Genomic DNA, 26,340 nt, shown 5'->3' on the forward strand with positions numbered 1-26,340 from the left:
CCTTTATATTAAGTTCACTTGCTTGCTTGCATGCTTGCGACCGTGCAAATCTTTCGGTCGTTTTTTAACCCACTTCCCGTGATCCAATCGAGCTGACATTTTCCACACAGACTCGTTGTGCGTGACAATGAATTTTCGTGAAATTTTTTTCCAAAATGTTACACTTTTTAGGAATTTTTTAATATTTAATTACCAATTGCTTAACGGTGGCAGGCAATCATCTGACCCATAGGTGGCAGCCATCTCAAGCCAGAGGACGAGAGGACTCTAGCCGCCACGCATATAAAGGATTTATATTGAAAAACGTTGTTTTTACGGGTTATTTTTTTACTGTTTCTTGTCTTGGATTGATGCAAATGGGGGTTTTCATTGTTGTGAAAGCCAGATATGAGAATATTTTATACAACTCAATGGAGAAAATATCATAAGAGTGTGACGCTAATACCGATAGAAATCCGACAGAGGCCATCATTTTAAGACCGAGAGCAAGAGCAGAGCCTCACCATTCTGGCGAATTGCCCGATGATGCTGGATGCAATTACCAGCGAAACGTCGTACTACTCAAACATTGTAAATGTTGTGGTTTCACGTTTCAACACACCGGTGGGCTATAGCAGTGAACTATTTGTCTTTTTGTAAACGTGACACTTTTTTGCTGATTGGCCGTGTCGGGTGGTGGAGGGTTACGACACATTTATAAATAACGCGATCTAACCCAAAGACGTTGATTATGAATCATTGTCAGCTCCTAGTTGTATTTATAGCGCATCTCGTACGTACATTGTGAACGGTAACGTGGAAACGTTTCCTATTTTACAGGGGGCTTCTCTCTCTCTCTCGCACGCAGTCGCCAGCAGGGGGTTTCTAGGCAACATGCGCATTCGAATGCCGTGGTGCAGGCATCACGTTGAATAATCGGAGGAGGAGGGACGAGGGAGGATGGTTGGGGCGAGGAGAGGGTAGCACTGAGGTATATGAGAGAGAGAGAGCGAGAGAGTGTTGATGGGGAATTAGCATCGGGTCTCCGTCTCTTCATCTCTCTAAATACAGGGGTCCCCATCTACTCCATCTCTGCCACTTTCACGCACGCACACATAGGGCTGTCTCTCTATATATTCATCCACACACACATCTTCTTATATTTCCACACACACAGACACGTCTCCCTTGAGCAACGGTGTCGCAATGGACGTGCCGTACGCGTTAGCTACGGACGGGCAGCTGCCCATCCTCTCCGTGTCGGAAGCCAGGAGCTCAGGGCCCCAGGGTGACCCGGACAACGGCGGTGGCGGTGGACGTGGCGGTGCAGGAGGAGGAATAGGAGGAGGAGGAGGTGGTGGTGGCCCAACTCCAGCCTCGCTGGCCGCTGGAAGAGGGTTGCCACCGGACAATACGACCGATCCAGGGGGCACCTTGGCCATGCTGGACTGGCAGATGCAGCACTACCGAGACTTCGCTACGGGGGTGCAGGTCGTGATCCTGGCCGGCTCTATCATAGGTAACGCTGCTGGTGGTGGTGGTGGTGATGATGTGGACGGTGTGTTTCGTATATAGGAATAACTGGTGGAGTGGTGGCGTAGTGGTTAGCGGACTGCGCTATGAACCCCCGCGGCGACCCGAGTGAGTGAGATTCCTATTCGCGGCGAACATCAGTGGCGGAGTGAGAGTCTGAACCGGTTCTGCCCCCCAATCCGCATTGACCAGCGTGGTGAAGTATGGCGAATTCCCTGCCACACCCCCATTGCACGTGATTGATATGGCGTGGGGGGAGGCTTTATTTATTTATCTTGGAATAATGAAACAGCACTGGATACGAATTGTTCTACACATTATTCAACACGGAACTGCATTAGCATGAATGGTGAGCAGCTCCATTGATAAGTATTTGTGCATGTGGGAGAACCCACGATGCGCTATACAAGTAAGTGTAATGCCAACAACTCGGCACAGATGGATCCAAGAATCCATGGCTGTACTGGCATCTCCTGGCCACCTTGCAGCAGCCCGAGTCCTACAATGCTCAGCTTAGTTTGAGATCTGATGATTTCGTCGTAGGGACTGCAACTATACACGCATATTGTATACGAAGTATTCTCACCACATATTTTTCTATTTGACCTTCATGACTAAGAAACAAGAGCTCATTGAGACCACGTGGGTGTTAAGTGGATACCTGATTTTAAATGTCTTGAATTTTAAATACTGTACAGTATGCATCGCAAAAACTAATTACGTTTTTGCGAATGGCTTAAACTGATTTGTTGAATAATGTTGCAAGGCATATTTTCATGCGGGCAGATGTAGAGCCACGAGATTAACACTGACACAGGCTGAACACAACACTGCATGTGTGGACTCTGACAATCCACTGTTGGATGAGGTCTGCCCCAGCGTTATTCGACCATACTTCACGCTGGTCAGTAAGGGTAGAGGAAGATGAGTAGCATAGACGTTGGACAACAGTACAGCACAACAATAGATGTTGCTCCGCTGCCGTCTGCTGACAATGTAGCCCTGCAGTAGTCGACATTACCTACAAAGCCAGTTTTATGCTTGGTGGTCGTCCATCCCGAGCACTAACCAGGCTGAAAACCTGCTTAGCTTCGGAGTTGTAATAAGATCAGGGCGCATATGGGATGATTTGCTCCTAGGCTAACATTAAGTGTGTACTCTATATATGTGTGCGTGTATGTTTACTACTAATGCAACTGCAATGGGATCACAACTCCTTCGCTAATATTAATTTATCATGTGTAATAAATTGTACGCAGACATAAATCATACTGTTGCATAGGAAATAAATGTTTGTTTTCGTGTGCGAATGTATGGGGTAGTCCTGTGTGTGTTTGTATCATTACTTAATATTTTAGGCGTGTAACAATCGATCCTAATAGATTGTTCGGGTCGCGATACTTGAGTCCGATAGTGCGTGTAGAAATAGATTGGTATGAAGTTATGTAAATTTTTCGTTAATTACCCTTTTGTGTTCATGTACGAACGGACGGGGGGGGGAAGACAAAAGGGACAAAAAAACAGTTCTGACGACACAATACAGACGAGACTGTGCAAAGTAGAGAGAACATCGATATCATACAATATTTAGAGGGTACAGGGAGCACGGATCGTACAAACAAGGCAGTACGTGTCAAAGAACACAAACCAAGAGTGTAGTCAGTACAGATGGCACACACTGCAGAGAGCACAATCGAGACAGTACAGATCGTACAAATACATACAGTAGACGGTATACAGAGTTCTCATACTATATAGGAGACAGTACACATTATGAAGTATGGCCAGTACAGATGGATGGTATAGACTAGACAGCAAATTATAGACATAATATACAATACATTACTGTACAATCAAGGCACAAATATTACTTTAATGAATGGAACCGTAACGATTAAACGGCACTTTATAGGACGGGATGTTCACATGCTAGGTGAATACGCCTATCAATTAAATGGTGGCTTATATGCGTTTAGTACTTGATAATCACGGTACGGCATATATGCACGTGCCTGTGTGTATTAAATGCAATCGTGCGTAATGGAATCGCGCGTGTGGTTTAGATTTGATATGGTGTGTGGAATTGGCATTGGTCCCGAGTAATAACGCGCAGATGTCTGCATCAATCAGTGGATTGAACATGGCTGATGGCACACTATTATGATGCACACATGATCGTATGAATACATATACAGGTACCCTTTGATCCTGGGTTCAAATCGGTGTAGAGCAAATTTAATCATGCATATAGCCAGTGCCGCAGTACAATAGAAGAAGATGAAGAAAAAACGTCGACATCAGCCGGTCAGCGGTGATTCCACATGAAACCAAAGTGGACGTGTGGACGTGACACGAGGCTATTCTCTCCTCTCAATCACTCCCACCCGCTTATTAACGGAGCCATCTCGTCGAATTTCCACACACACAGCGAGACGTGAGGGCGTCCTTGGCCTCAGTGCAGCATAAATATAGTATATACACACACACAACGTGACAGTTTTTGTAAAGCACTTTTTCTACGCAGCAAGCCAGTGCTTGTTATATCTGTTGTCTGCCACGATGAAGAGCCGTTGCCTGAAACGTCGCCTATTACAGTATTGTTTTCCTTTTAGGGCAGTGCTATTGGCCAAGGTGTTGAGTGTTTATATATTTTTTTAATATGTCAGTGCTTGTTGGCATTTTGGATCTTCACAAATCGCACAATGTGTTGAAATAAAACATGTGAAGTCGGATTTAATGTTAAAACGCCAAGTAAGGCGGAGCGTAGCTGATTTTGAATAGAGCGGCGCTGTCAACTTTTGTGGTGCTGAAAACCTCCCATCAAGTGCGGCTCATTGTGCGGCATTGAGCGTGTGAGCTCTGCCCAGCGTTCATTGATCCACAAACCGTTGTCTAAGAAATCATCGCATTTGCCTGGGAGAGATAGGTAGCCGTGCTATTTTAATTACTGTCATATAAACATCGCGTATGCCGGTGTATTTAGTGTATCTTCTAGTTATAATAGCCAAACATATTATTTTAAAAACAATATATTAATTACATTCATTTATTTGAGGGAAACATCATTTTTATACGTAGGAAGGAAGGTTATTTACGTTATTTATAATTGGAGCAAAGCTGTATTTGACGTGTAATTCATCCTATTATAGTTACCTCAAATTACCCTCGTTTTTGTAAACAATAGGGACCCATCTTGCAAATCGAGTGCTTTTCCAATAACATTTGACAACCCAAACAGTATTTAACCAACCCAACTCTGCTTATGAGACCCTCAGGGTTCAAACTGGGCCTGAATTTACTTGCTAAATATAGTAAACCAAAAATGCCAATTGGGATCATTGACTAAAACATATTTTGACGTGGAGAAATTCAAGGTAACCCATTTTTTTGTAAAGCTTTTTTAATAAAATTAAGATATTCTCCCAATATCCTCTGCAAAACACCATAGCAAAGTAGTACCCTCCCATATGCGTCTTAATGTCGTTGGGATTGTGCTATTCACTGTTTGAGTGGGGATATTTGCTGGAGGTTGTAAAGGGAACTCGGGATATTGAATATATAACAAATTATATTACACCCACTAGCAGGTGTATCTGATGCAAGGCACATCTCTGCAACCTAGTTGATTATTCCTCTGTGGTGTTAATTTGCAGGAGTCAGATAATTCATCGATCACATTCTTAATAAAAGCAGTGCAGGGCGGACTTTGGGATGAGTACAATTATTGGATTTTATTTTTAGAATAATGTATTGCTATTTACGTAACAGGTCCACGATAACAATAACGATATTGATAGCGGGGATAATTGGGTCAGGCAATTGAGGCAGTGCCTAATTTGTGTGTTCCCTGAGAATGTCTGCTGGAATTCGCAATGTTCACTGGTTTTGTTTTGGTGCAGTCACGTCCTAGGTAGCATCTCTTGTATCCATACACCTCGTCTTACCTTGCTGCCCATCTCCCTGACATGCATGATGCTTTCCAATTGAAAAGAAGATTTTAGAGCCACCACTTAAATTATATGCTTTAGCCTATTCTATTCGAACACAGCATGGAGAAGGCAATGGAAACCAAATGGAATGTTAGATGGCTGTTCTGTATTAAGTGGCACGACAAAATGCACCGTGCTTTGTTTTTCATATATATGCAAAATCCTGTAATGTTGATGCATAGGCTGGGATGGGAGCGAAGGAACACAATCAGGTTTTTTTGCTCCGTAGTTATTTGGTGAGTATGTGCTCAAAAACGACATTGATACGATTAATTGCCAATGGCCATGAACACAGCAATGTGTATGAGGCCAGAGTCTAATTTTAAGAATATGCAATAGCCTAAATCTTGACTTAAAGCTTCCGTGACTGCAGGAATTCATATTCTTTGGGTCTTTCGGTAAAGTCACGTAGATAGGTTCAAAGAAAATAACCTATCTACGTAACTTTACCGAAAGACCCAAGAATATGCAATAGCTTGACAATGTTAATTGCCTCACAACCCCATAAAGAAGTCGTTATTGAGGAAGAGGCATGCGCTCAGAAAAAAATACATCATGTAATAATACATCCTTTATCAACAGATAGTATTTAATAAATGTATATTGTTGTACAGATGTCATGTCAACAGTACATTGCTTATCAAAAATAATATATGTGGCTTGCTGCTATCCTCTTGTATAAATTATATACTGTGTTTTTCTGAAAATGTAATTCAATTTCCCAGAGATAGATTTTTTCTTTCTTAAGTTACCCTATGGCTAAGTTGTGTAAATTATGCTTTATTCAGTTTAGTGAATATAGCTTTTGTCCTTTTTACATATTTAGGTGAATAAGACTGTTAGTTGTGCATATCTATATGGCTTTGATATTTGGCGATAATTTAACTTTAAAACGCAGTGCCATATTTTCAAATGCTTTGTCAACTGTGTGTTAAATCAAGGTTCAATAACAACGTAGTTTTTAGCATAACCTCTTTTTGAAATGACAAATGAAACACCATGTCCAGGATATTCATAAATTTGTGCACCTGCAGTGCTGAGTATTTTAGCAGCACCCATTGCACACTTTAATATTCATGAAACAAACAATTTCAGTGGCAAATAAAAACAAGTTACGTGGCTATGAATATAATACTGTAAACTTCTGGAAAGTGAAGATGGATAATTTTCATATATTAACAACGCACACTTGAGAGAATTATATATGATTTATATTCATTAATGAGAGCCGTAAGCTCTTTTGTCGTGCCATGCAAAAAGGAATATTCTCCTATAGTGAGTCTGGAACCCATTAAAACCCTCATATTGACCCAGCCAAGTGTTACTGCATGATCACCAATCGTGGTGTCCCAAGAGAGGTCACAGTCTCATTTGAACAGATGCTGTAGTTAACGTTCACCGGCCCAATGAGTAAATGCATTTCCATGTAAAAAAAACAAAACGAAAAGTAGTATATGCCATATGTTATTTGCATTGCATTTGTATTGTTCATCCCATTCAGAAGTATTGACTTTGTCATACAGCACCCAAGGCATGTGACCACAGCTTTGCATGTAACTCACGAACTCAGTTCTGAATGCACTTATTACAATTTGGTTGCTTGGCAACAGATGTAAAGATGTCCACTTTGCAGTGCCTTGCCACTCTCCACTGATTGTGTCTATGGTTACTAATTGAATGCAATGTAACCCACGTTTAAAAAATATTTTTGTAAATACACATAAATTGCCATTTATATAAGGTAAAACATGTTGCCTGGGATTCAAATAGGTAATGTACTTATGGTAAAAGTCGTCTATTTACAAATGAAAGCTGCGTCGAAAAGCTGAACCATGAAACAAAATATATTTTTCTGGTAAACAAAATGGGTTTTACGTTTGTTTCCATTTGCATTGCGGCTCTCAGGCCCAGTTTGAAGCAGGTTAGCATGTTAGTGCTTCTCTCCTTGGCGCACTTCCAGTCAATTAACCGTGAATGATTCCACTGTGTCTGCACACCAAGAAGCATGTTACTCGAGATGATTTGAGAATCCACTAAGCTGATTGAGTAGCCGCTTCATGTCACTGTAGGCATTTTTATAAAAAATAAGCTATATACACACACAGTAAATCCAGAATCAAATACCGTGTTTGCAACCTCGCTTTACAGTGATTGGACAAATATGGCAATTCAGTGCCCATTCTTTTTTCCCATCAGTTTGCTTCACGTGTATACGTTTTTCTAATATATTGTGTAACCCAAAATGTATTAATGTAATGGTATGCGTACCTGTGAAGTGTTCTGTAACAATTTTATTGTGAAGGGCGCTAGATTAAAAAGTTTTATTGATTGAAAATACTGTTGTTATACTACATGTACAGCCTTTTTGTCAGTCTGCTGTTGGATGAGGGACTTGCAGTGCTGTGCATGTTGTAGGCGTGGTTTGATCAAAGTTCACCATGTTGGTCAGTGCGGGTTGGTGAAGGTGGGGAGCACAACTATGGGGGTAGAGACATGGCTTTAACCCGTAGGCTTACGCAACCAATAGTATCCATAATTAAGTTTTTTTTTTTCATGGTTAGATCGTGTAAATATAAATGTGTCCTTAACCCACCACCACCCGGCACAGCCAGTTAGTAAGGTTTGTAACGTAAACAAAACGTGCCAATTAGTGACTACTTCAGCACACCGCTTGTGTGTTGGACAGTAAACCCACAACATTTACAATTTTAGTACGACGTTTCACTGATGATAAAACCAGCTTCATCAGGTGATTTGCCAGAATTGTGATGAAGTCTTTCTGGTTCACCCTCTACTGCCCACAACTTAGCCCAGAAGCCCTATGACAACCTGTTTTTGTATGGTGATCACCCATTTAATCTCAGCCCTGCTTGCGATTGGGTACATTCTGGGAGATTTGGTCATAGGCAATGTTATAGTATTAAGTTGAAATTGAATGTGTGTGTCCTTCGTTGAAACCAGGTGAATTCCCTTGATACTAAAAGTCTATTTTTCAAGGGAAACTTGGGACAAACAGCAATATAGTAAACATGTAAACAAATTATCAAAATATCTAAAATCATAAACCAAATAAAACATGTAATATTAAAGAACAAATAGTAAACATTAATTCACAATACATTTACAATAAAAACTATAAAACGGTAGTTGATATACATGTACTGTGACGTAGACATTTCACTGTGTAACTGAGTAACATTCAAATGCAGTTTTATTTTTACCCTTTAGTATTGAAATACTGTAGCCCCATGCTTGTATATGCATGGCTTAAGCACTGGTATTGTTATTAAGTATTCGTTTGATGGCACCAAGTGTAATGTGTGTGACATGCTGCTCTTTATTAGTGATGCCTTTATGCTCAAAAATAAAATCCAAAATAAATACATTTTAATGCCGGGATTAATTTGTGAATGAAATAAGGAATAATGTGAGATGGGTAATTTGATAGTGGTGGGTGTGGGAGTGTTTTTTTCGATTTCACAAGGGAGCATGTGGTGTGAAATCATAATTATTTCTGCACGGTGGCCAGATGTAGCACCATATTTAAATATGAAATATCAAATTGACATATAACGTTCACAAATATAAAGGCTAAATAACATTTACAGCAACATATGTTTTTGTTAATTTCAAGGTGTTACTGTTTTTTACATATACAAACAACGCTACAACTGGGAGTGAATTATGTTGCCTGAAGGTGCATTGGTTTTTTCTATTTTAGAAGGAAGGTAAAAAGGTCCCAGTGGTTTCAGCCAAGACACAAAATTATATACATACAATCATATGTCTGCACTGTACTTGGTTTCACAGGCATCTGTAAACAATGGCTGTTTGTGGTCCTGTCTTGTGTCTACTAATAATTGTCATGATTTCACTCTATGAACCGTTATTTTTTGGTTTTGTCTGATAAAACATGTGGCAACACAAACGCATACTAACACTTTCTGCCAAAACACAACTTTTCTCTGGATATTGAAAACAATTAATATGATTCAATCTGTGTAAGCATCGGAGGAAATGCTCAATTGTATCAAATATCAAAGCATTGATGGACTATAGAATAACAAATATGCGGCTAAAATATTGACAACACACTACGGCTGTAAAATGTTCTATATTGGGAAATATTTTTTGCAATTTTAAGTCAGTCGATATGTGCCAAAACAAATATTGTTCTGTAATCAATGATAAATATGAAGAGAGGAGGGGTGAAATATATACTGCGCTTTATTTTCAGAAGTTATTCTTTAGAATTTTGCTGTGGATTGAGACACATGACATTGCAAGCGATGAAAATCATTACAGGAATGACATTTCTTTAAAATATCACATCTCTGCTTACTTCGTTTTAGTTGCATTGAGATGGGCTTATGTTATTGTAAAATAACTAGATTTGTGAATTTTTAAATCAATACAGTGCCAGGATCAATATAGAAATTAAATAAACACATTCCTAGGGAATAGCTAGCTGCAGATACTCCCGTTTAATTATCTCTACTTGGAATAGATAAGATTGTTAAGTGAGGAGTTCAAGGGGAAGAGCTTCAACTGTGAAACACATAAGGTTGCAACATACATTTACTGTATTTCCAAGCACAAGCTAGAGGCATTAATGTTACTCCTTTCAGACTTAAACAGCCTATTACATGCCTTCAGTAAATTTAGAAAGCAATTGTGAGCCAAATTACTGAAGGTCGTTTTAAGGGGAGTTGCTTCAACATAAATTGCAAGGTGTGGATGCAGCCTAATGTAATAAGCACCATATTGCTATTCGACATTGAATATTATTGTCAACCAGGCTGGAGCACTGGAGTCAAATCGAGTCTTATCGTAATATTTTTGTGTTTCCCCCGCATTTTATTCAAATCACACGACTGGCATCAATTCGTGGGACGAAGTATCATATTCAGAACTCTCCCAGAGCAATGCGTCACCCTGCGTCATATCACACGCTAATCGGAAGCACCTTACCACATGCCATACTACAGAGAAAGGCAGTCAAATATGTAATGCACCCAAGTTAAGATAAATAGCAATATTCAATGTAGTGGGTTTGTGTTTTTATTTGTAGTCTTTGGTGGCCAGGCTTAGACCATCAACTCACTTACACTTCAGAACTCTGGTGGCTCCCCGGGATAATCTGTGGTGGCTGCCTGGATTTGAACCAAGGACGTTAGCCGTGCCAGCGCACTGATGTGAACCCAAAGTTACCGGCATACTTCTCATCAGACCACCTATAATGTGTCGTTCTCCAGTTGGCTTCTTTATAAATTGAAATGTCCATCCTATTCAGCAGAAAGTGAACTCTGAAAGCTGTTGTGAAACGTGCTATGCTGGCAGGGTGAAAATTACCCCCCCACCCCCACACACTTCTGTCAACTGCTCTGTTGACCACGTTGTGCTGTGACTTTATTGGATGCTGTTACAGGTGGCTTCATTACACACCTTTGACAGGTGACTGAATCGTAGCAATAGAGTCATCTCAAGGTGCTAAGGGCAAGCTGCATTTTGACAAATTAAAAATTTCATGTCAACCCAAGCAATACCTTTTTAAATGCAATATTTTCCGAAAATAGATTTACGAGACAATTCCATGCACGTCCGATTTACACGGTTGGCTATGTACGGTACAAGAGAAGTTCAATATATATATGCAATACTCTTAATTAGTTTGATCTTCAAAAACAGACGTTACTTTGTACCGATACATCCATGTTCAATTTTAATGTGCACTTTTATTTTAGGGACTATGTTGTCTTGATGTGGTCTGGGACTGTCTTTGCTGTTATTGTATTGCCTTGCCCAAGTTTGGGAATTGATGTACTTATGCAATTTGAACTTAGCCAACTTGACAATTTGGTCGATTTTCAATCGGCTGAGTCCCTATAAGCAACATATATGCTGCATCTTTGGTTACATTGGATTACTCTGACAAGAGTCATCATGCCTGCCCCATTATTGACAAACAGAGATTATGCAGCAATGCTTTTAATAATACTTGGAAAGTGTTCAAAACAAATTAACCAATGCAACTGAAGCTTATACCTGAGGTCAATTACAATGTCTTGCATGATTAGGATTTTCATGATGGTGTATGCAATATTTTGAATACATTACATGCACTGCTCAAGGCCTCATCATGGCCAGTGTGCATCACCGTGGCACCGTCTCATGCCAGGGTTTATGCATTATAAGTGCCACAGACGCCGACAAAAACAGCAGGACGCAGTGAGCAGCAGCAGGAAACAGACGGCATTGGTAAACTTCAGGCAGCAACTAGAAATAGTGGGCAGCAATGAACATCAGACAGCACTGGGCAGCAGAAGATGAATTTGTGTAACGTCATTTAGCACTGGACAGCAGCAGACGTCAGCAGACAGATTTTGGTGTCGACTGATTTGAGAGGAAAAAAACGTGTACACTGTTTGAGCAATATTTACATTTTGCTCCGAGAAAGGATTTAATTTCAAATGCATGCTGAAGTGCATTTGAAATAAAATGTAAAGTAAAATACAATTAAATTATACGGTCTCATAACATCATACATTTACACTTCGGATTAAAAGAGGTTTCACACGTGCAAAATATGAATATTCAAGACCAAAATCTATTATCAATTATTAAGGGGCACAGTCAAACTATGCTAAATACATACGTTTTGAAATATCATACTATTAAAATTTAGATTTTTTTAATCACCGATTCTGCTTTTGTGAATAACCATTGAACACGTGACACCATCAAGTGACCTGTGGAGCTGAGGCACGTGATGAACAAGAGAGATGACAATGTCATCATGGCCAAAGCTGTTGATGCCATGACATCTCGCCAACGCTATCTTCTGCCAGATCCCACAGCGGATGGGAAAAAAAAAAACATTAAATGCGTGGTACCATTGATTGACATGCAGACCCAGCAGCAGATCATGAACAATAAATTAGAAGCACTCGTCACTGCCGCTGACATAAGGACCAGCGCACATGATGAGCAATTCAGCTTATGAATGTGATGCATAATTGATCGATGTATGCACACAGCACGACATTAGGCTTAGAGCACAAGAAGACAGATTCACACCCTGCCAAAACAGCAGATGTACTGTTGAAAAATGCATGCGTGGAGGAATAGGTGGTGAACACACTGTGTTTTAATAAAGAAAAAAAAACATCTTGGTATGGAATATTCGTTCCGATTTTTACAACGTGCAATGCAAATAAGTGTTGTTGTAACACTGCCCCACAATGGTCTTGAGAAGGCTTTAACTATTTGTTTTGGAGGGGATGATTGGTAAAAGCTTTAAAACCAACATTTATTTGAAGGATGTCCATGCTAGCTGCATTGGAACACTTTGCAGTCCACGTTTGATAAAAAAATGTTGACTGTCATCTCCACTGAAGAACTTCACTATTTTTTGCCTCTTCATCTGCCTACTCTTCACGAAAGCCTCCTTTCTGTACAGCGACACGAGTGGTGTGATGGTTTAAGTTCAAAACTATTCGAAACGTTGCTACATTAACAACTAGTACCATTTTCTCAAAATATTTTTGGTAAATTTTCTCAAAATATTTTACCCGGGCATTATACAAACAGTACTTGTAAATATCTGGGGCCAGGGATAGTGTATTGATGTTAAAGTCTCTTTTACGAATAAGACATGGAATTAAAGCCCTAAAGGGACCCTCCATTCAGTGGGAGATCGCTCTTTCTCCTTTGCTGCATCTGTGTCTGCAACTCCCCACCCCCTGCCAACCGTCCTGTTGCCTCTCTGCCTTGAAGTTGATTGGTCCACACCCGAGACAGCTTTTCTTAGAGCCTAGCCTCCATTGGTGTTGGACCAGATGACGCCAAAAGGCGTACAGGGTAAAAACCTATTACTATACCCTCTAAATGGTATTTGGTCTACTTTTGCATGCTGGCCAGACTTCTTGGAAGAGGTAAGAGTAACCATAGTCTAGCCCCACTTCACATGACCTACCGATTTACTTTATGCGGTGTACTCATTTATACTGCTCGGTCGACAGAGGTGGGTGTTTTATGAAAAATGCCTAATTATTTTAACAGCCGCCCTGAGAGATGTAACTGGCCACTGCTGGATAGCAAGCTCGGTCTACTAACCATTACACGAGGGCAACATCAACATTGTATCACACGCAGGCAGCATTCGAACTGCTAGTTGATTCGACTCAGAAACGGTTGCTATTTTATGATTCAAGCGTTTGCTACTCTGATTCTTCTTTCCACAGGTAACCTGCTGGTGCTGTGGTCGACACGACGGACAGCCATGTTTAAGTCGGTGACGAGCCGATTCCTGCAGAACCTGGCGGGTGCCGGACTTGGTGCCGGTCTGGCATGCATGCCCCCTGATCTACTCCTCAGCTGCCACCCGCAATGCTGCCCCTGGCTAGCCAATCTGCCCGTCCTCTGCCGAGGACTGAAGTTTGCACACCGCCTCTTCTGCTCTGCCCTTGTACTCTCCTTCGGACTGATCGCGATCGACAGGTGCCTCTCCACAACTTACCAATCACAGGCAGATGCCTGTAAGCCCAGAGGGCTAGGCTGTCGCTGCAGATGTGTGCAGGGCTTAGTGATTTTGTAGAAATGTTTACTCCTCTATGGGGTTAATAATGGTAACGTGAATTCAACGTAATTTATTCTGTTCATCGTCTTAATTAAAGAGCATTCGTAAATCTTGGGAATTCATAGGGTCTGATTTCATGGAACAGGTCAAAGGGGCAACCTTTGGCATATTTGTTTGGCTGCTTATTTTTGTCTAAGGTTTATTAGTGTTTTGTTTTGGATTTGGCATGCAAATTATAAATGTTTATTAGTTATGATGATTGGCATGCTGAAATAAATACAGTATGGAGCCTTCATGCAAGTGAGTTGTTCATATTTAAATGCACGTGTCGTCATATCAGGCACTTTCTTACATTCATAATTGCAAATGTATTTTCTTTTAAATTGAGCATGTGTTATATCAGATGAGAGTATGCATATTTCATACGCTGTAGGTGAGTACTTAGTTTCTGTATCTTTAATGAAATATTATTTATCAGCGTTGGCACTTTGGGTTTTAGTGATTTGATTATTTAGAGATTTCTATATTGCATGACAATTGACTCCACAAATTACCAAGTGCTTATATTGAAATCTGCTCATCGATAGCATGTGTTTACACCAATTATTTAATATATCTTGCAGGTACTACTCTGTGCTGTACCCTCTGGAAAGGAAGATATCGGAGAACAAAGCCCGAGACTTGGTTGTCTATGTGTGGCTACACGCGATGGTCGCGAGCTTTCCCGTGTTTGGAATGAGCTACACCATCGACCTGTTCAGTGCCACCTCGTGCCAGCAGAGTTCACAGAGGCCGTCCCCAGCCCAGCTGATCTACACCATCATCTACCACGCCACCACGGTGCTGCTGCCCATTGTGGTCACATTCACGTGCATGATTATGATCCGCCGTGCGCTCAGTGCTAGCCAGAAAAAGAAGGTCATCATCGCAGCCCTCCGGACTCCACAAAACACAATCTCAATCCCCTACCTGTCGCAGAGAGAGGCGGAGCTGCAGACGATGCTGCTGCTCATGATCGCCGTGTTCTTGGTGTGCATGCTGCCATACTTTATCCTGGAGGTGTACCGGACAGTGGTGGACAGCCAGGACCTCCCAGAGGCCTTGTTGCTCACGGCCATTTGGTTCCCCAAATTGCCCCTCTTGGTGAACCCGCTGCTCTACCTTGGCGCCAACAAGCCCATCCGCAAGGGGATCCTCGTCTCCCTGGCACAACTGCAGCGGCGCTACAGCCGTCGCAACACCGTGGGAGCTGACACGGTGCCGTTGGGCGAGGCTGCCCAGGAGCCATGTGCCCTGCGCTCGGGCAGTCAGCTGCTGGAGATGTTTCAGATCGGGCAGCAGGAGATTTTCAAGCGCAGCGAGGAAGACGACAGGGAGGCCGGTCCTCTCGTGGGAAACCACACTGGTGGAAGTACCAAGGTGGAAGGTGCAAACCAGAAGATGCTCATGTCGGATTTGGAGGCTTCACCAGTTTTGTACGACCAAGAGTCGAAGGACCCATTGCCCGGCACAACGAATGCAGAGACTTCCTCTCTGAAGGCGCAGTTTGGTTTCGGGCCATTTGAATTGCCCCCGCAGTGGCTTGCGGAGAATAGGGGCAGCAAAAAACGGCTTCTGCCACCTCTGGGCAACACGCCGGAGGAGCTCATTCAGTCGGAGAACAAGGACTACAGACAGAAATGTGAAAGGAAAATAAACAGGAACAACAAAGTCAGTGATCTTACGGATCTCGACCTGTAACAGACAGCTATGTACACGTCCAGCTATTTGTTTACAAGAAGAACTGTCCATAATTTGTTAATACAAATGTACCTTGTTTGCTAAGTCAATCGTGAACGTTTATTTGTCAACTTACATCTTACGTGGACCTCTTTGTGTGGCTCTTTACAAAAAATACATAACTGGATAAGCTGTGAAATGTGTTAATATTAAGTGGCACACATTTGAATGGATCAATATTTGGAAATGTCTGTGAAACACAACATGTTATAATAAATCTAAAACTTAATATAAATAAATAATCTAGTAGAGATTCCATTCATATAGTAAGGTGCCAACATGTAGTTGTATCATCATTTGCTATCCAAGATTGAATACAAGGCATTTATAGACATTTTGGACTTCGTTATTTTTGTCATATCCACAATCGTTGCAGTAAAACTCCACGCATCAAATATTGTGAAATCACAACCCATAAAAGCGAAGAGTTATTTAAAATAATTATCCACAAAACGGTGTATAATTTTACAAAGTGCATCATGGACGAATGGCAAAGTCGCACATATAGATGAATATGTAAGTAATGTTCATTTTAGTCACATTAACACATTACGACATAGTGAATGGTAGTTGGCGCTTGGATATGTGAAATAAAAATATGATTTAAAATTGTAATCCTTACTGGGAAATAGCGACAGTTTTTTCTTCAAATGGACAAATTCATTATCACAATAAAGTTTCTACTTTAATGTTGTATTGTTATCTGTGAATTTAATTGTAATGATAAAGAGTGAAAGTGTTAACCACCACTGGTGACATACTCACTTTTACAACCAGCAGTAAATACCACAAAAAAGGATTGAAGAACTTTCAAAGAAGGCTGAAAAAAAGGGGGTCTAAAGATAAATATTAGATATATAACAAAAAACGAAAGTTACGCACAGGTTAATTGAACAAAATAATACGAGTTGTAGGGACACAACTGGAACCAAACAGAAGTGTATATATCTAGTGAAATTATCAAAGGCAGACCAGGCTCAAAATTATTAATAAAATAGGGAAGGAAAAAGCAGGTTGTAGTGCTTTTGCAAAACTACATTTGATAATATAAAGCAATACCAATTTGCCTATTGAGGATAGTTTTCACTCAATGCATCACCTGATATGACATATGGATTGGAAACATAGTCAATGACAAAGCAAATGGAACAAAAGTTGAAAATTACACAAGTATAGAGAAATGCATGGTGGGAATTGCAATGAGAGACAGAATAGGAACACATGAATCAGGGACCAAATACAAATGAGAGACATCATTTTGAAGTCATAAAGTGGGCTTGGGTAGGACACATCACAAAAAGGGATGATAGAACACGGATGAGAATGGTGATTAAATGGTAGCCAAGCAGGGAGCATGTCTGAGAGGATGACCACCACAGAGATGGAGCAAAGACATCCGCACATGCATTGTGCCATCGCAAGACCGTGAGGGATGGGGGGTCTTCATTCAGCAGCGAATAGAACATGATGATTAACAGAGTACATCTACTGTCATCGCACATTTAAGGGAGATATCTCAGATGCTGAACTGTTGTGCATACATTTTTTTTTAAACAATCCCAGCTATTGTCATATTTGATCTTTTTTAACACTGGCAAATTAGTACTGTGTAACTTTCATCCACAATGTAAATTGTATACGAATGAGTTGTCGACAAATGATTAAATTTGTATAAACAAAATGCTGTCGGAACTTGTTATTTCAGCTATTTGTGCGGTTTGCAATATTTAGCCTGTAAAAACAATGAACAAGAATACATACTCAAATTTGATCATATTCATGCAATATAGAGAACTCCTATTAACTGTGTCAAAGTGGTGGACCAATGCCATGGATAATAATATCCGTGAGGTTATCTGCGATTTTACCCTTTATCTGCGGGGGAAAAAACTGGATAATCTCAAATAATTCAAAATCTCAGATAATAAATCTCAGAAAATTATAAATCCAATTAAAATCGGATTTTTGGAAGAATAGGGCCACTGATAATCAGTTTTTACAGAGACCCAACGACTCCCATGGATAATTGGAATCCTAGACAACAGAGTAATGGATAATAGTTCTCCTTTATTATGCACCATATAATGAGAACATGTGTTTTATTATTAGCAGTAAGAGTGAGGAGACTTAAGGTCTGCATAGGAGGCTGAAAACGCTGATTCAGGAGAGGGGCTTGGCTGTTCTACTTCCCTGAACAACCATTGCCATGGCAACCCCATCTAGAATGCACTGAGCAAGGGATGTGAACGATGCGTAATGCAACCGCAGTGCGTCAGAGAGAATATTTGTTTATATTTTTTTATTTGCGGGAGGTATAAATATCACCACGTCACTTTTGCATGTTCCCCGAGTGGGTTTTTATCCTCAAAATAGGTATCTTTTGTAAAAAAAAAAGGTTGAAGGTTATGTTGGTGCATATACAGCAGTCATATATGGAGCAGAGACTCACATGGGTATGGTGTGTAAGTAACACAAATGGAGATGCTTTATTTTTTTTTGTTTATTTTTTTTACACATTTGAATTTCTACCTTTCGGGGGTTTGTTGGTACTGATAGTTTTGAAGAGTCACACGTTTCAAGGTTACACACATTGAAGCCTATAAACATACAGAAGATAGTATATGTTTACTTTGAGTTTAATATTGGTGTGATATTTTTACAATAATTCAGATACTGCAGTACTTTTAAGGAACGTATATTATAAGGCATCAATATTCAATTTCAAATTCAAAACCTGAATATAATCAAAATGCACAGCATTGCCAATTCCCGAATCAATGTTCACTTAAGAAGGCATATGTTAAATAACACATTCCTGCGGAGGGAGATGGTAGGAACGTTGGGTTGCTCGGTCAATGGCCAGGGTCAACGGCGGCGTGGTGTATTCTGCAAATATGCCCGACTGTGAGGGCGGGCACAAGCTGGCGTGAGTAGGTTAAACGTTGAGTTTTATAAGGGCACCACGGGGTGACCAGCCCCTCCCCACCAAACCCCACCCCCCACCCAGCCCCACCCTCCCCACCCAGCCCCTCCCCACCCTCCCCTCCCCATCCAGCCCCTCCCCACCCTCCCCACCCAGCCCCTCCCCACCCTCCCCACCCAGCCCCACCCCTCCCACCCCCCACCCAGCCCCTCCCCACCCTCCCCACCCTCCCCTCCCCTCCTCACCCAGCCCCTCCCCACCCTCCCCACCCAGCCCCTCCCCACCCTCCCCTCTCCACCCAGCCCCACCCCTCCCACCACCACCCCTCCCACCCCCCACCCAGCCCCTCCCCACCCTCCCCACCCATCCCCTCCCCTCCCCACCCTCCCCTCCCCACCCAGCCCCTCCCCACCCTCCCCACCCAGCCTCTCCCCACCCTCCCCTCTCCACCCAGCCCCACCCCTCACATTTTTGGATGCACGACGGACGGACGGACACAATAATCCCCTGTGGGCTGGTGTAACCAGGAGGTTCCTACCAGTATTAACATTGCCTTATCATTTGACAGGGAAACGTCTTAACGAAACAGTGGTAACCAAATTCAAGAACGCGTTCCTGCCATAAATCGCCGAATGATAAAAGAAAGCATCCAGGCCAGTGAGCACTTTAAATCTCCTATATGCAGCTTGAGTTTTAGATAACGTGACCTCTGTAATAATATCATGAACACAGATCAGCCATTATAACCTACTGGCGGTCCGAATGCTCAAATTAAAAATTTACCCATCGCTATATTTCATATACATTTCCATTAATCTAAAGAGTCATATTAAATCGCTGCAAATGTAGAATTATGTATTCATCGCAACCATTGTTTTTATACCCAATTAAAGTTGCATTGGGTTTTTTTTTTTCAAACACATCCCATACATGTCAACCCATACGATTTACCCCGTATTCTTGTACAATGAAATTGAGTTTTCAGGTCCATTGTTGTCTATTTCTTTGTGTTTCTCCCTTGTGATAGGACTAGGATGAACGTTGAGATGTATAAGGGCACGGGGTGACCAGTAAGGTCTGAATTGGTCTGTAAGAAGGTAGGCACTGATTAGGTGTTGAGAGGTATGACATCCCTTCATTTTCCATGCTTGTCTCACGAACAGAGACGTTGTCTCAATGTGTTTTCATCAGCCCGATGAACTGTCCTGAAAAGCAGATGGTTAATTTAAACTCATAATAATAACACTCCTGTATGAATGTGCAGTGTTTAGTGTCATCTAAACACCCATTGTTGATATATCCCGTGCAGGAGAGACAACGCATCTCAATTGTCTCTCAATTGTCTAAAAAAAAGCACATTCAATGGGATTGAATGAAAGCTATACTCTTAGGTTATTTCGGTAAAGTCACGTAGACAAAATTTTTTTATAATAAAAATAATAATATAATTATTATTTAATTTCTATTGTTATTTGTATTATTTTGTATGATTTATTTTTAAAAATAATAATGGAAATAGTAGTTTATTTATATTAGTATTACCATGACTTATTAATTAATTATTTTTTACATACCTGTCTTTACCGAAAAAACAACAAGAGTATGAGTCCTTGCAGTCATGAAAGCTTCAAATCTAGAATGAATGAAAGCTATTGAATGGGGCTGGCAAGTGGGAACCCTAAGAAACCAAACGGTGTCACGTGGTCCCAGTGCTTTAAACAGTTGCCTAGCAACGGCGTGGTCCAGTCAGGCGAGCCAAGGCCTATTCCGGTAATGATGAACAAACGTCGGCGTTTATTGATGTTTAACAATTGTTATCACTGTTAAGTCGATTGATGTTATTTCTTGGTAAATGTTTCAAGTTGAGCGCGATGCAAATCGTTAATTGTCAGTGACATTTTACAGAGAACTGCGGGATATATTGATTGTTGCGCCCTTGTAAACCTCAGCGTTTGTATATCTGTGGCACGTCAGATTTAAAGTTGTACATCGCAACCGCAGGGAACAATTCCGTAGTAGTTTTTTTAAGAGTGAGTTTGTCAACAGCAATTTGTTCGTGAGTGCACAACGACACAGCATACAGCAGTACGGTATTTGGTTATCTATGATCACTGTTTCATTGCTTTTATGGCTTTATTTTGGTGATTTTCGAAAAGTTTTTGGTTTAGGCCATGTGTGTTTGTTGTAGTACGGAGTTAGACTGATGGCCTTAATCTAAGTTGCCTTGTGGTTGTTGTTTGACTTTTTTTGCACAGTGTTGGTGTACGGTGCTTTTTCTGTCTATTTGTTTGTGTTTCTTCGTTTGTGATGGGACTTTGTAGGACGAACGTTGAGATTTATAAGGACACGGGGTGACCAATAAGGTCTGCATTGGTCTGTAATAAGGTAGGCACTGATAAGGGGTTGACAGGTATGCAGTTAGTCGGTCATCAGTAGCGTATGTAGTGTGGTAAAGTGTGGGTACTCCCACCACCTCAATCAAGCATGTCTCATCGGTGTGGAATTGTAGCTCCATAAATTGTAGTGAACGCCCTCCGCCAGCAGAGGCATGTGTAGGGCTACACTTTCACTTTCATTTTACATCTAAATACCACTTGTCTATTCAGACTCTTAGAGCCAGGTATAAGTATAATACATTATTCTGTATTTGTGTATATAGTGGAGGGTTGCGAAAGCCTACGTGTTAATTCTAGATTTGAAGCTTTCGTGACTGCAAGGATTCATATTCTTAGGTTTTTTCGGTAACGTCACGTGTTAAACTGATAGTGTTTCCTGCATGCGCCTTTCGTGCAGGATTTATTGAAGGGCTTTGTGGTTTTCACATCAGGTGTGGTTTTCACACCTGATGATGATTGCTTGTGTTGCAATCGAAACGTCGTGAGAAATTTATTGTTTTATATTTTTATTATTTTATTGTTTCCCTTCGACGTGACTTTACCGAAATAACCAAGAATATGAATCCCTGCAGTCACGAAAGCTTTAAATCTAAATGCTTCTTCACACTTTAAAGTGACGGTCTTCTCATTTTAATATATGCAGTCGCATCTTACCCTGCGCAGTTGATCAATTACATATTGTACTGTATTTGTAGTTGGAGTGTTGTTCTCTTATATGTATCCTTTTTATCCAAAAACTTCAGTGGTCGGTTGCATACAAAACCTGAAGTGGGACCGGTTTGGATTTAAAGTACTCGAGTACAATGTAAGGGGAAAATATAACTTAAGGCGTGTTATTCTCTTGGTCACGTTCTTATTACATGAAACCATTATTTGAAAGGAATGGGCCTGACATTTCAACAAGAAGCTGCTAAATTTCAAAAATTCAACTGATATTTCCCTCGGAATTTTTACATTAAAAAATATATATTTTTACTCAATTTTTGCGTGCTATTAGTGTCCTGCTATGAGACGGAAGTTTCATTCATTTTGATATTTCGCAGACTAGTGCATTCTTTAATGTTCAAGAAATGGCCCATAAAAGCGAATATTACAGAGTTCCCTCTGAGATTCCTCCGTGACCTCTATTGCACCATTAAGGGACAGTACTTTCCACCTACTCTGCCACGGAGAGCAACTTTTGTCGCATGGCAGTCAAACCAATATATTAATTCTCAACACTGGAATTTAAGCAAATGAAATGCAGAACCAAATTTAATAGGTAGCTTTTTTGTGCAATAAAATAATTAGTGACAGGGCTGAGACTAACAACTCACTACACTTGAGAACCTGATTTAATAACATACGGATTTATGGATATGTACCCAGGTTCTCAGCTGTGCCATCTCTGTGCTCTGACCTCTGGAGCCATCCAGTTACTTCTTCTGGGAAAAAAAAGATATATATTACTGTGTTGTCCCATAAACCCATTCATGCGATGCCACTATTGCACAAGAAACCTGGGAACTTAATTGTTTGTAAACTGTATAGCATGTCGTATTTGTATAAAAAAAATACTATACAGGTTCTCATCCTGTTTAAATTGTTATAATGATAAGAACAAATGCACGATAGACAATTTGATAACTATGAAAGACACTTTATGCCAATACATCCTTATTTGTTTTTTGGCATACAGTATTTCCTAAACATTTTAATAACATAACTTACCCTCAATTGAGTATGACGTGCAGAGATGGAAGCAGCATAGACTTCCAAAATCCCCATGTCAGAAGTGGTAAATACAGTTGATATAGCTACTGATCGTTTTGCATGCATTTATCACTGGAAATATTGTATCACTCGACATGGACGTGCAAAGAAATCCGGGCAGATGCAATGTGCACTTGACAGCAGAATTTATTATATCTATATGACTCTAATTTGCAAAGCCATATTGCTGTTCAAGCATGCTGCTTTATATGAAACATTTGTACTCTGATTATTTTGGTAATGGCATTATGAGCTTAAATATGATCTTGACCAACGACAATCTAATTTTCGACGTAAAGCTTCTTTCGTGACTGCAGGGATTCATCTTCTTGGTTCTTTCGGTAAAGTCACGTAGAAGGGAAATAATAAAATAATAAAAAGAAAACATAATAAAATTTCGATTTAAAGCTTTCGTGACTGCAGGGATTCATCTTCTTGGTTCTTTCGGTAAAGTCACGTAGAAGGGAAATAATAAAATAATGAAAATAAAACATAATACAATTTCGATTTAAAGCTTTCGTGACTGCAGGGATTCATCTTCTTGGTTCTTTCGGTAAAGTCACGTAGAATGGAAATAATAAAATAATGAAAATAAAACATAATAAAATTTCGATTTAAAGCTTTCGTGACTGCAGGGATTCATCTTCTTGGTTCTTTCGGTAAAGTCACGTAGAAGGGAAATAATAAAATAATAAAAATAAAACATAATAAAATTTCGATTTAAAGCTTTCGTGACTGCAGGGTTTCATCTTCTTGGTTCTTTCGGTAAAGTCACGTAGAAGGGAAATAATAAAATAATAAAAATAAAACATAATAAAATTTCGATTTAAAGCTTTCGTGACTGCAGGGATTCATCTTCTTGGTTCTTTCGGTAAAGTCACGTAGAAGGGAAGTAATAAAATAATAAAAATAAAACATAATAAAATGAAATAATTCTCACGACGTTTCGGCTACAACGCAAGCACCTGAAGACGGCTGCTTGCGTTGTAGCCGAAACGTCGTGAGAATTATTTCATTTTATTATGTTTTATTTTTATTATTTTATTACTTCCCTTCTACGTGACTTTACCCAAAGAACCAAGAAGGACAATCTAATTTTGACCATATACTTAAACATCCTCAATCTTTCCTATAACCCGTCTGAATTACGGTCTCCCCACACCATCTTTATCCTTTATGGTTATGCGATGCCACCATCCATCTTATATGGCCAATAAAAGTAAAAAAAAACGCTAAGTAACCTTAATTTTATTTCCTGTATATATGATTTATATTTGTTGGAAGAAGGTGGGGGCTAGCTCCATACACGTGACTGTTGGCAAATTAATAATACAGTTCAGATTTTATAGTTAACATTTTCTGATCAAATGCAGATAGAGGTGGAGCTCACCTCCTCTTTACAGTTCTGAGCCAGTTGTGGAAAATCCATATCGCTAGCTTAGTCTTCAAAGGATAATCCAAGTGGTACCCATTTTATTGACTCCAGATGGATGCTGAGCTGAGTTAACACCAAACCAGGATTGGAACTTACAACTTACTGCTGAGCCACCTGATCAGATATAAAACACATAAAATAAACATATAAATTTCGATTTAAAGCTTTCGTGACTGCAGGGATTCATATTCTTGGTTCTTTCGGTCACGTAGAAGGAAAAAAAAATGTCTTTCTAACAGCCTTGTTTCTTCACCTGAGGACGGCTGCTTGCGTTGTCCGAAACGTGAGAATTTTATTTTATTATGTTTTATTATTGTATTATTTCCCTTCTACGTGACTTTACCGAAAGAACCAAGAATATAAACATATAAACTCTTCCGATAATATGTACGCCACTTATGCAATAGCACAATCACCGAACAAATTGCCAACACTCTCCTGAATCGCATGATGCCTTGTTGATTACGTCACTGCATTGGGTGCTTGTTGTTTGCAGAGCAACACGACGTGTTAAAATGGACATCGTACGGGGCAGCCTGGAGGAGATTTCGCGTGCGCCCTCTTCGGGACGGACCAGGCCAGGGAGCCGCGTGGGCAGTGCTGTGGCTGGGGAGCGGTCCCGGTCCAATGTCTCTCCTGCAGGAGGGGCCCTAGAGATCTTGAGTCCTGAACCTCCAGCCCTAAAGGTCAGGGACTTTGGCATGCTATTAGTATATATGTACACACCAATGTGCCTAGCATGATAATGATACGCACATTGTTATACTACAGACAGTGTGTAGCATAATAATTATTTGATGAAAACATTGGGAGTCCACAGAGACGGAATTGTGTTTTGCAAAGCAGAACTGGGAAAATGCAGGACTCTATTTAATATGCCATTCGAGTAAAGTACATAGTGTTATTGCGTGTATGATATATTCTGATGAATGACCTTTATTACACGAGAGCATTGATTTATATTGCACTTTCATGCATAGGCATATTGACATGGGAGGAAATATGTAAGCCGACCCAAGCCATATGGATTAAACCTACCAAAACGGGTTTACAAATTATGACATACAATTTGAGTAAACTGAAAACGATGCTATTGAAAGGTTGTTGTCTTGATGTAGTTGTGTATATTTATATCTCGAATTTGGAATTGAGTCTTAATTAATGGATTATTTTCGAGCAGAGAACATAAATCATGATTTGTAGATTGGAGGAGATTTCACGTGCGCCCTTTTCGGGATGGACCTCTCATCTTTGCTTTCATATTAAAGATATACACTACCTTATTCCTTATGGATTGCAGCTTTTAATGGCCTTATCACTAAGATATTCACAGAGCTCATCTGAACATTTATTGTGTATCATTTAATGAACAAATGTAAAAGTGAAGCACGAGCTTTTTTTCATCATTGGCCTTTTAGTGAAATTGGGATCTACTTTCCACATGCTTTTGTTGGTGAAGACTCACCACATTGCAGTGCTTGTATATGCTGCTGATTTGCTCCAACTGTTTCAAAAATTATAACGAGAGCCAAGAGTCATACAGCTTTCATAGCACCAAAAGCCTGCACTTTTGGCTAAGTTTAAATCAGTTGTGTGTGTAAAAAATTTTGCATTATTTTCGCTGGATTATAAAAGGAAATATAGCAACATCTCATATTTCCTAACTACATATCAGGGACATCATGTCCTAGATGTAAAAGTTGTTAATATGTTTTCACATGTTATTTTTCAGGATCGTACTATTTCAATAGAAGATATTAGTGATATATCTACTGACTCTGATACATGTTTAAATGAGGACATAGTTGTTCAAAAATACAACTTTGATCCAACTGCAAATGCTGATAAAATGTTAAAAATTAGCCCATGCATTTTGGAAACCAGGATTGGTAGCCCTACTGAGTTGGATGAGGATCAAGAAGAGCTCAATACTATTGCATTTGCTGGGAAAAATACCAGTCAAGAGACTCAAGAAG

General features: G+C 40.2%; 2 protein-coding genes across 2 annotated transcripts in view; both read left to right on the forward strand.

The window, feature by feature from the left end:
- The first annotated feature begins 902 nt into the window (after positions 1 to 902).
- On the forward strand, positions 903 to 15,897 carry GPR176 (G protein-coupled receptor 176). The gene is made up of 3 exons (XM_078864245.1): positions 903 to 1,498; positions 13,745 to 14,000; positions 14,703 to 15,897. The coding sequence occupies exons 1-3, from the start codon at positions 1,186 to 1,188 to the stop codon at positions 15,817 to 15,819; spliced, it is 1,686 nt and encodes a 561-aa protein (XP_078720371.1). The 5' UTR covers positions 903 to 1,185; the 3' UTR covers positions 15,820 to 15,897.
- A 4,540-nt stretch (positions 15,898 to 20,437) lies between these two features.
- The window catches only part of FSIP1 (fibrous sheath interacting protein 1), a 30,747-nt gene continuing 24,844 nt past the window's right edge, over positions 20,438 to 26,340 (forward strand). The window contains exons 1-4 of the mRNA XM_078864246.1: positions 20,438 to 20,573; positions 22,443 to 22,449; positions 24,861 to 25,050; positions 26,097 to 26,340. Of these exons, the coding sequence (XP_078720372.1) occupies positions 20,438 to 20,573; positions 22,443 to 22,449; positions 24,861 to 25,050; positions 26,097 to 26,340 (577 nt within the window). The remainder of the gene's footprint in view (positions 20,574 to 22,442; positions 22,450 to 24,860; positions 25,051 to 26,096) is intronic.

This window comes from Lampetra fluviatilis, chromosome 18 (assembly GCF_964198595.1).
Source record: "Lampetra fluviatilis chromosome 18, kcLamFluv1.1, whole genome shotgun sequence".
NCBI lineage: Eukaryota > Metazoa > Chordata > Hyperoartia > Petromyzontiformes > Petromyzontidae > Lampetra > Lampetra fluviatilis.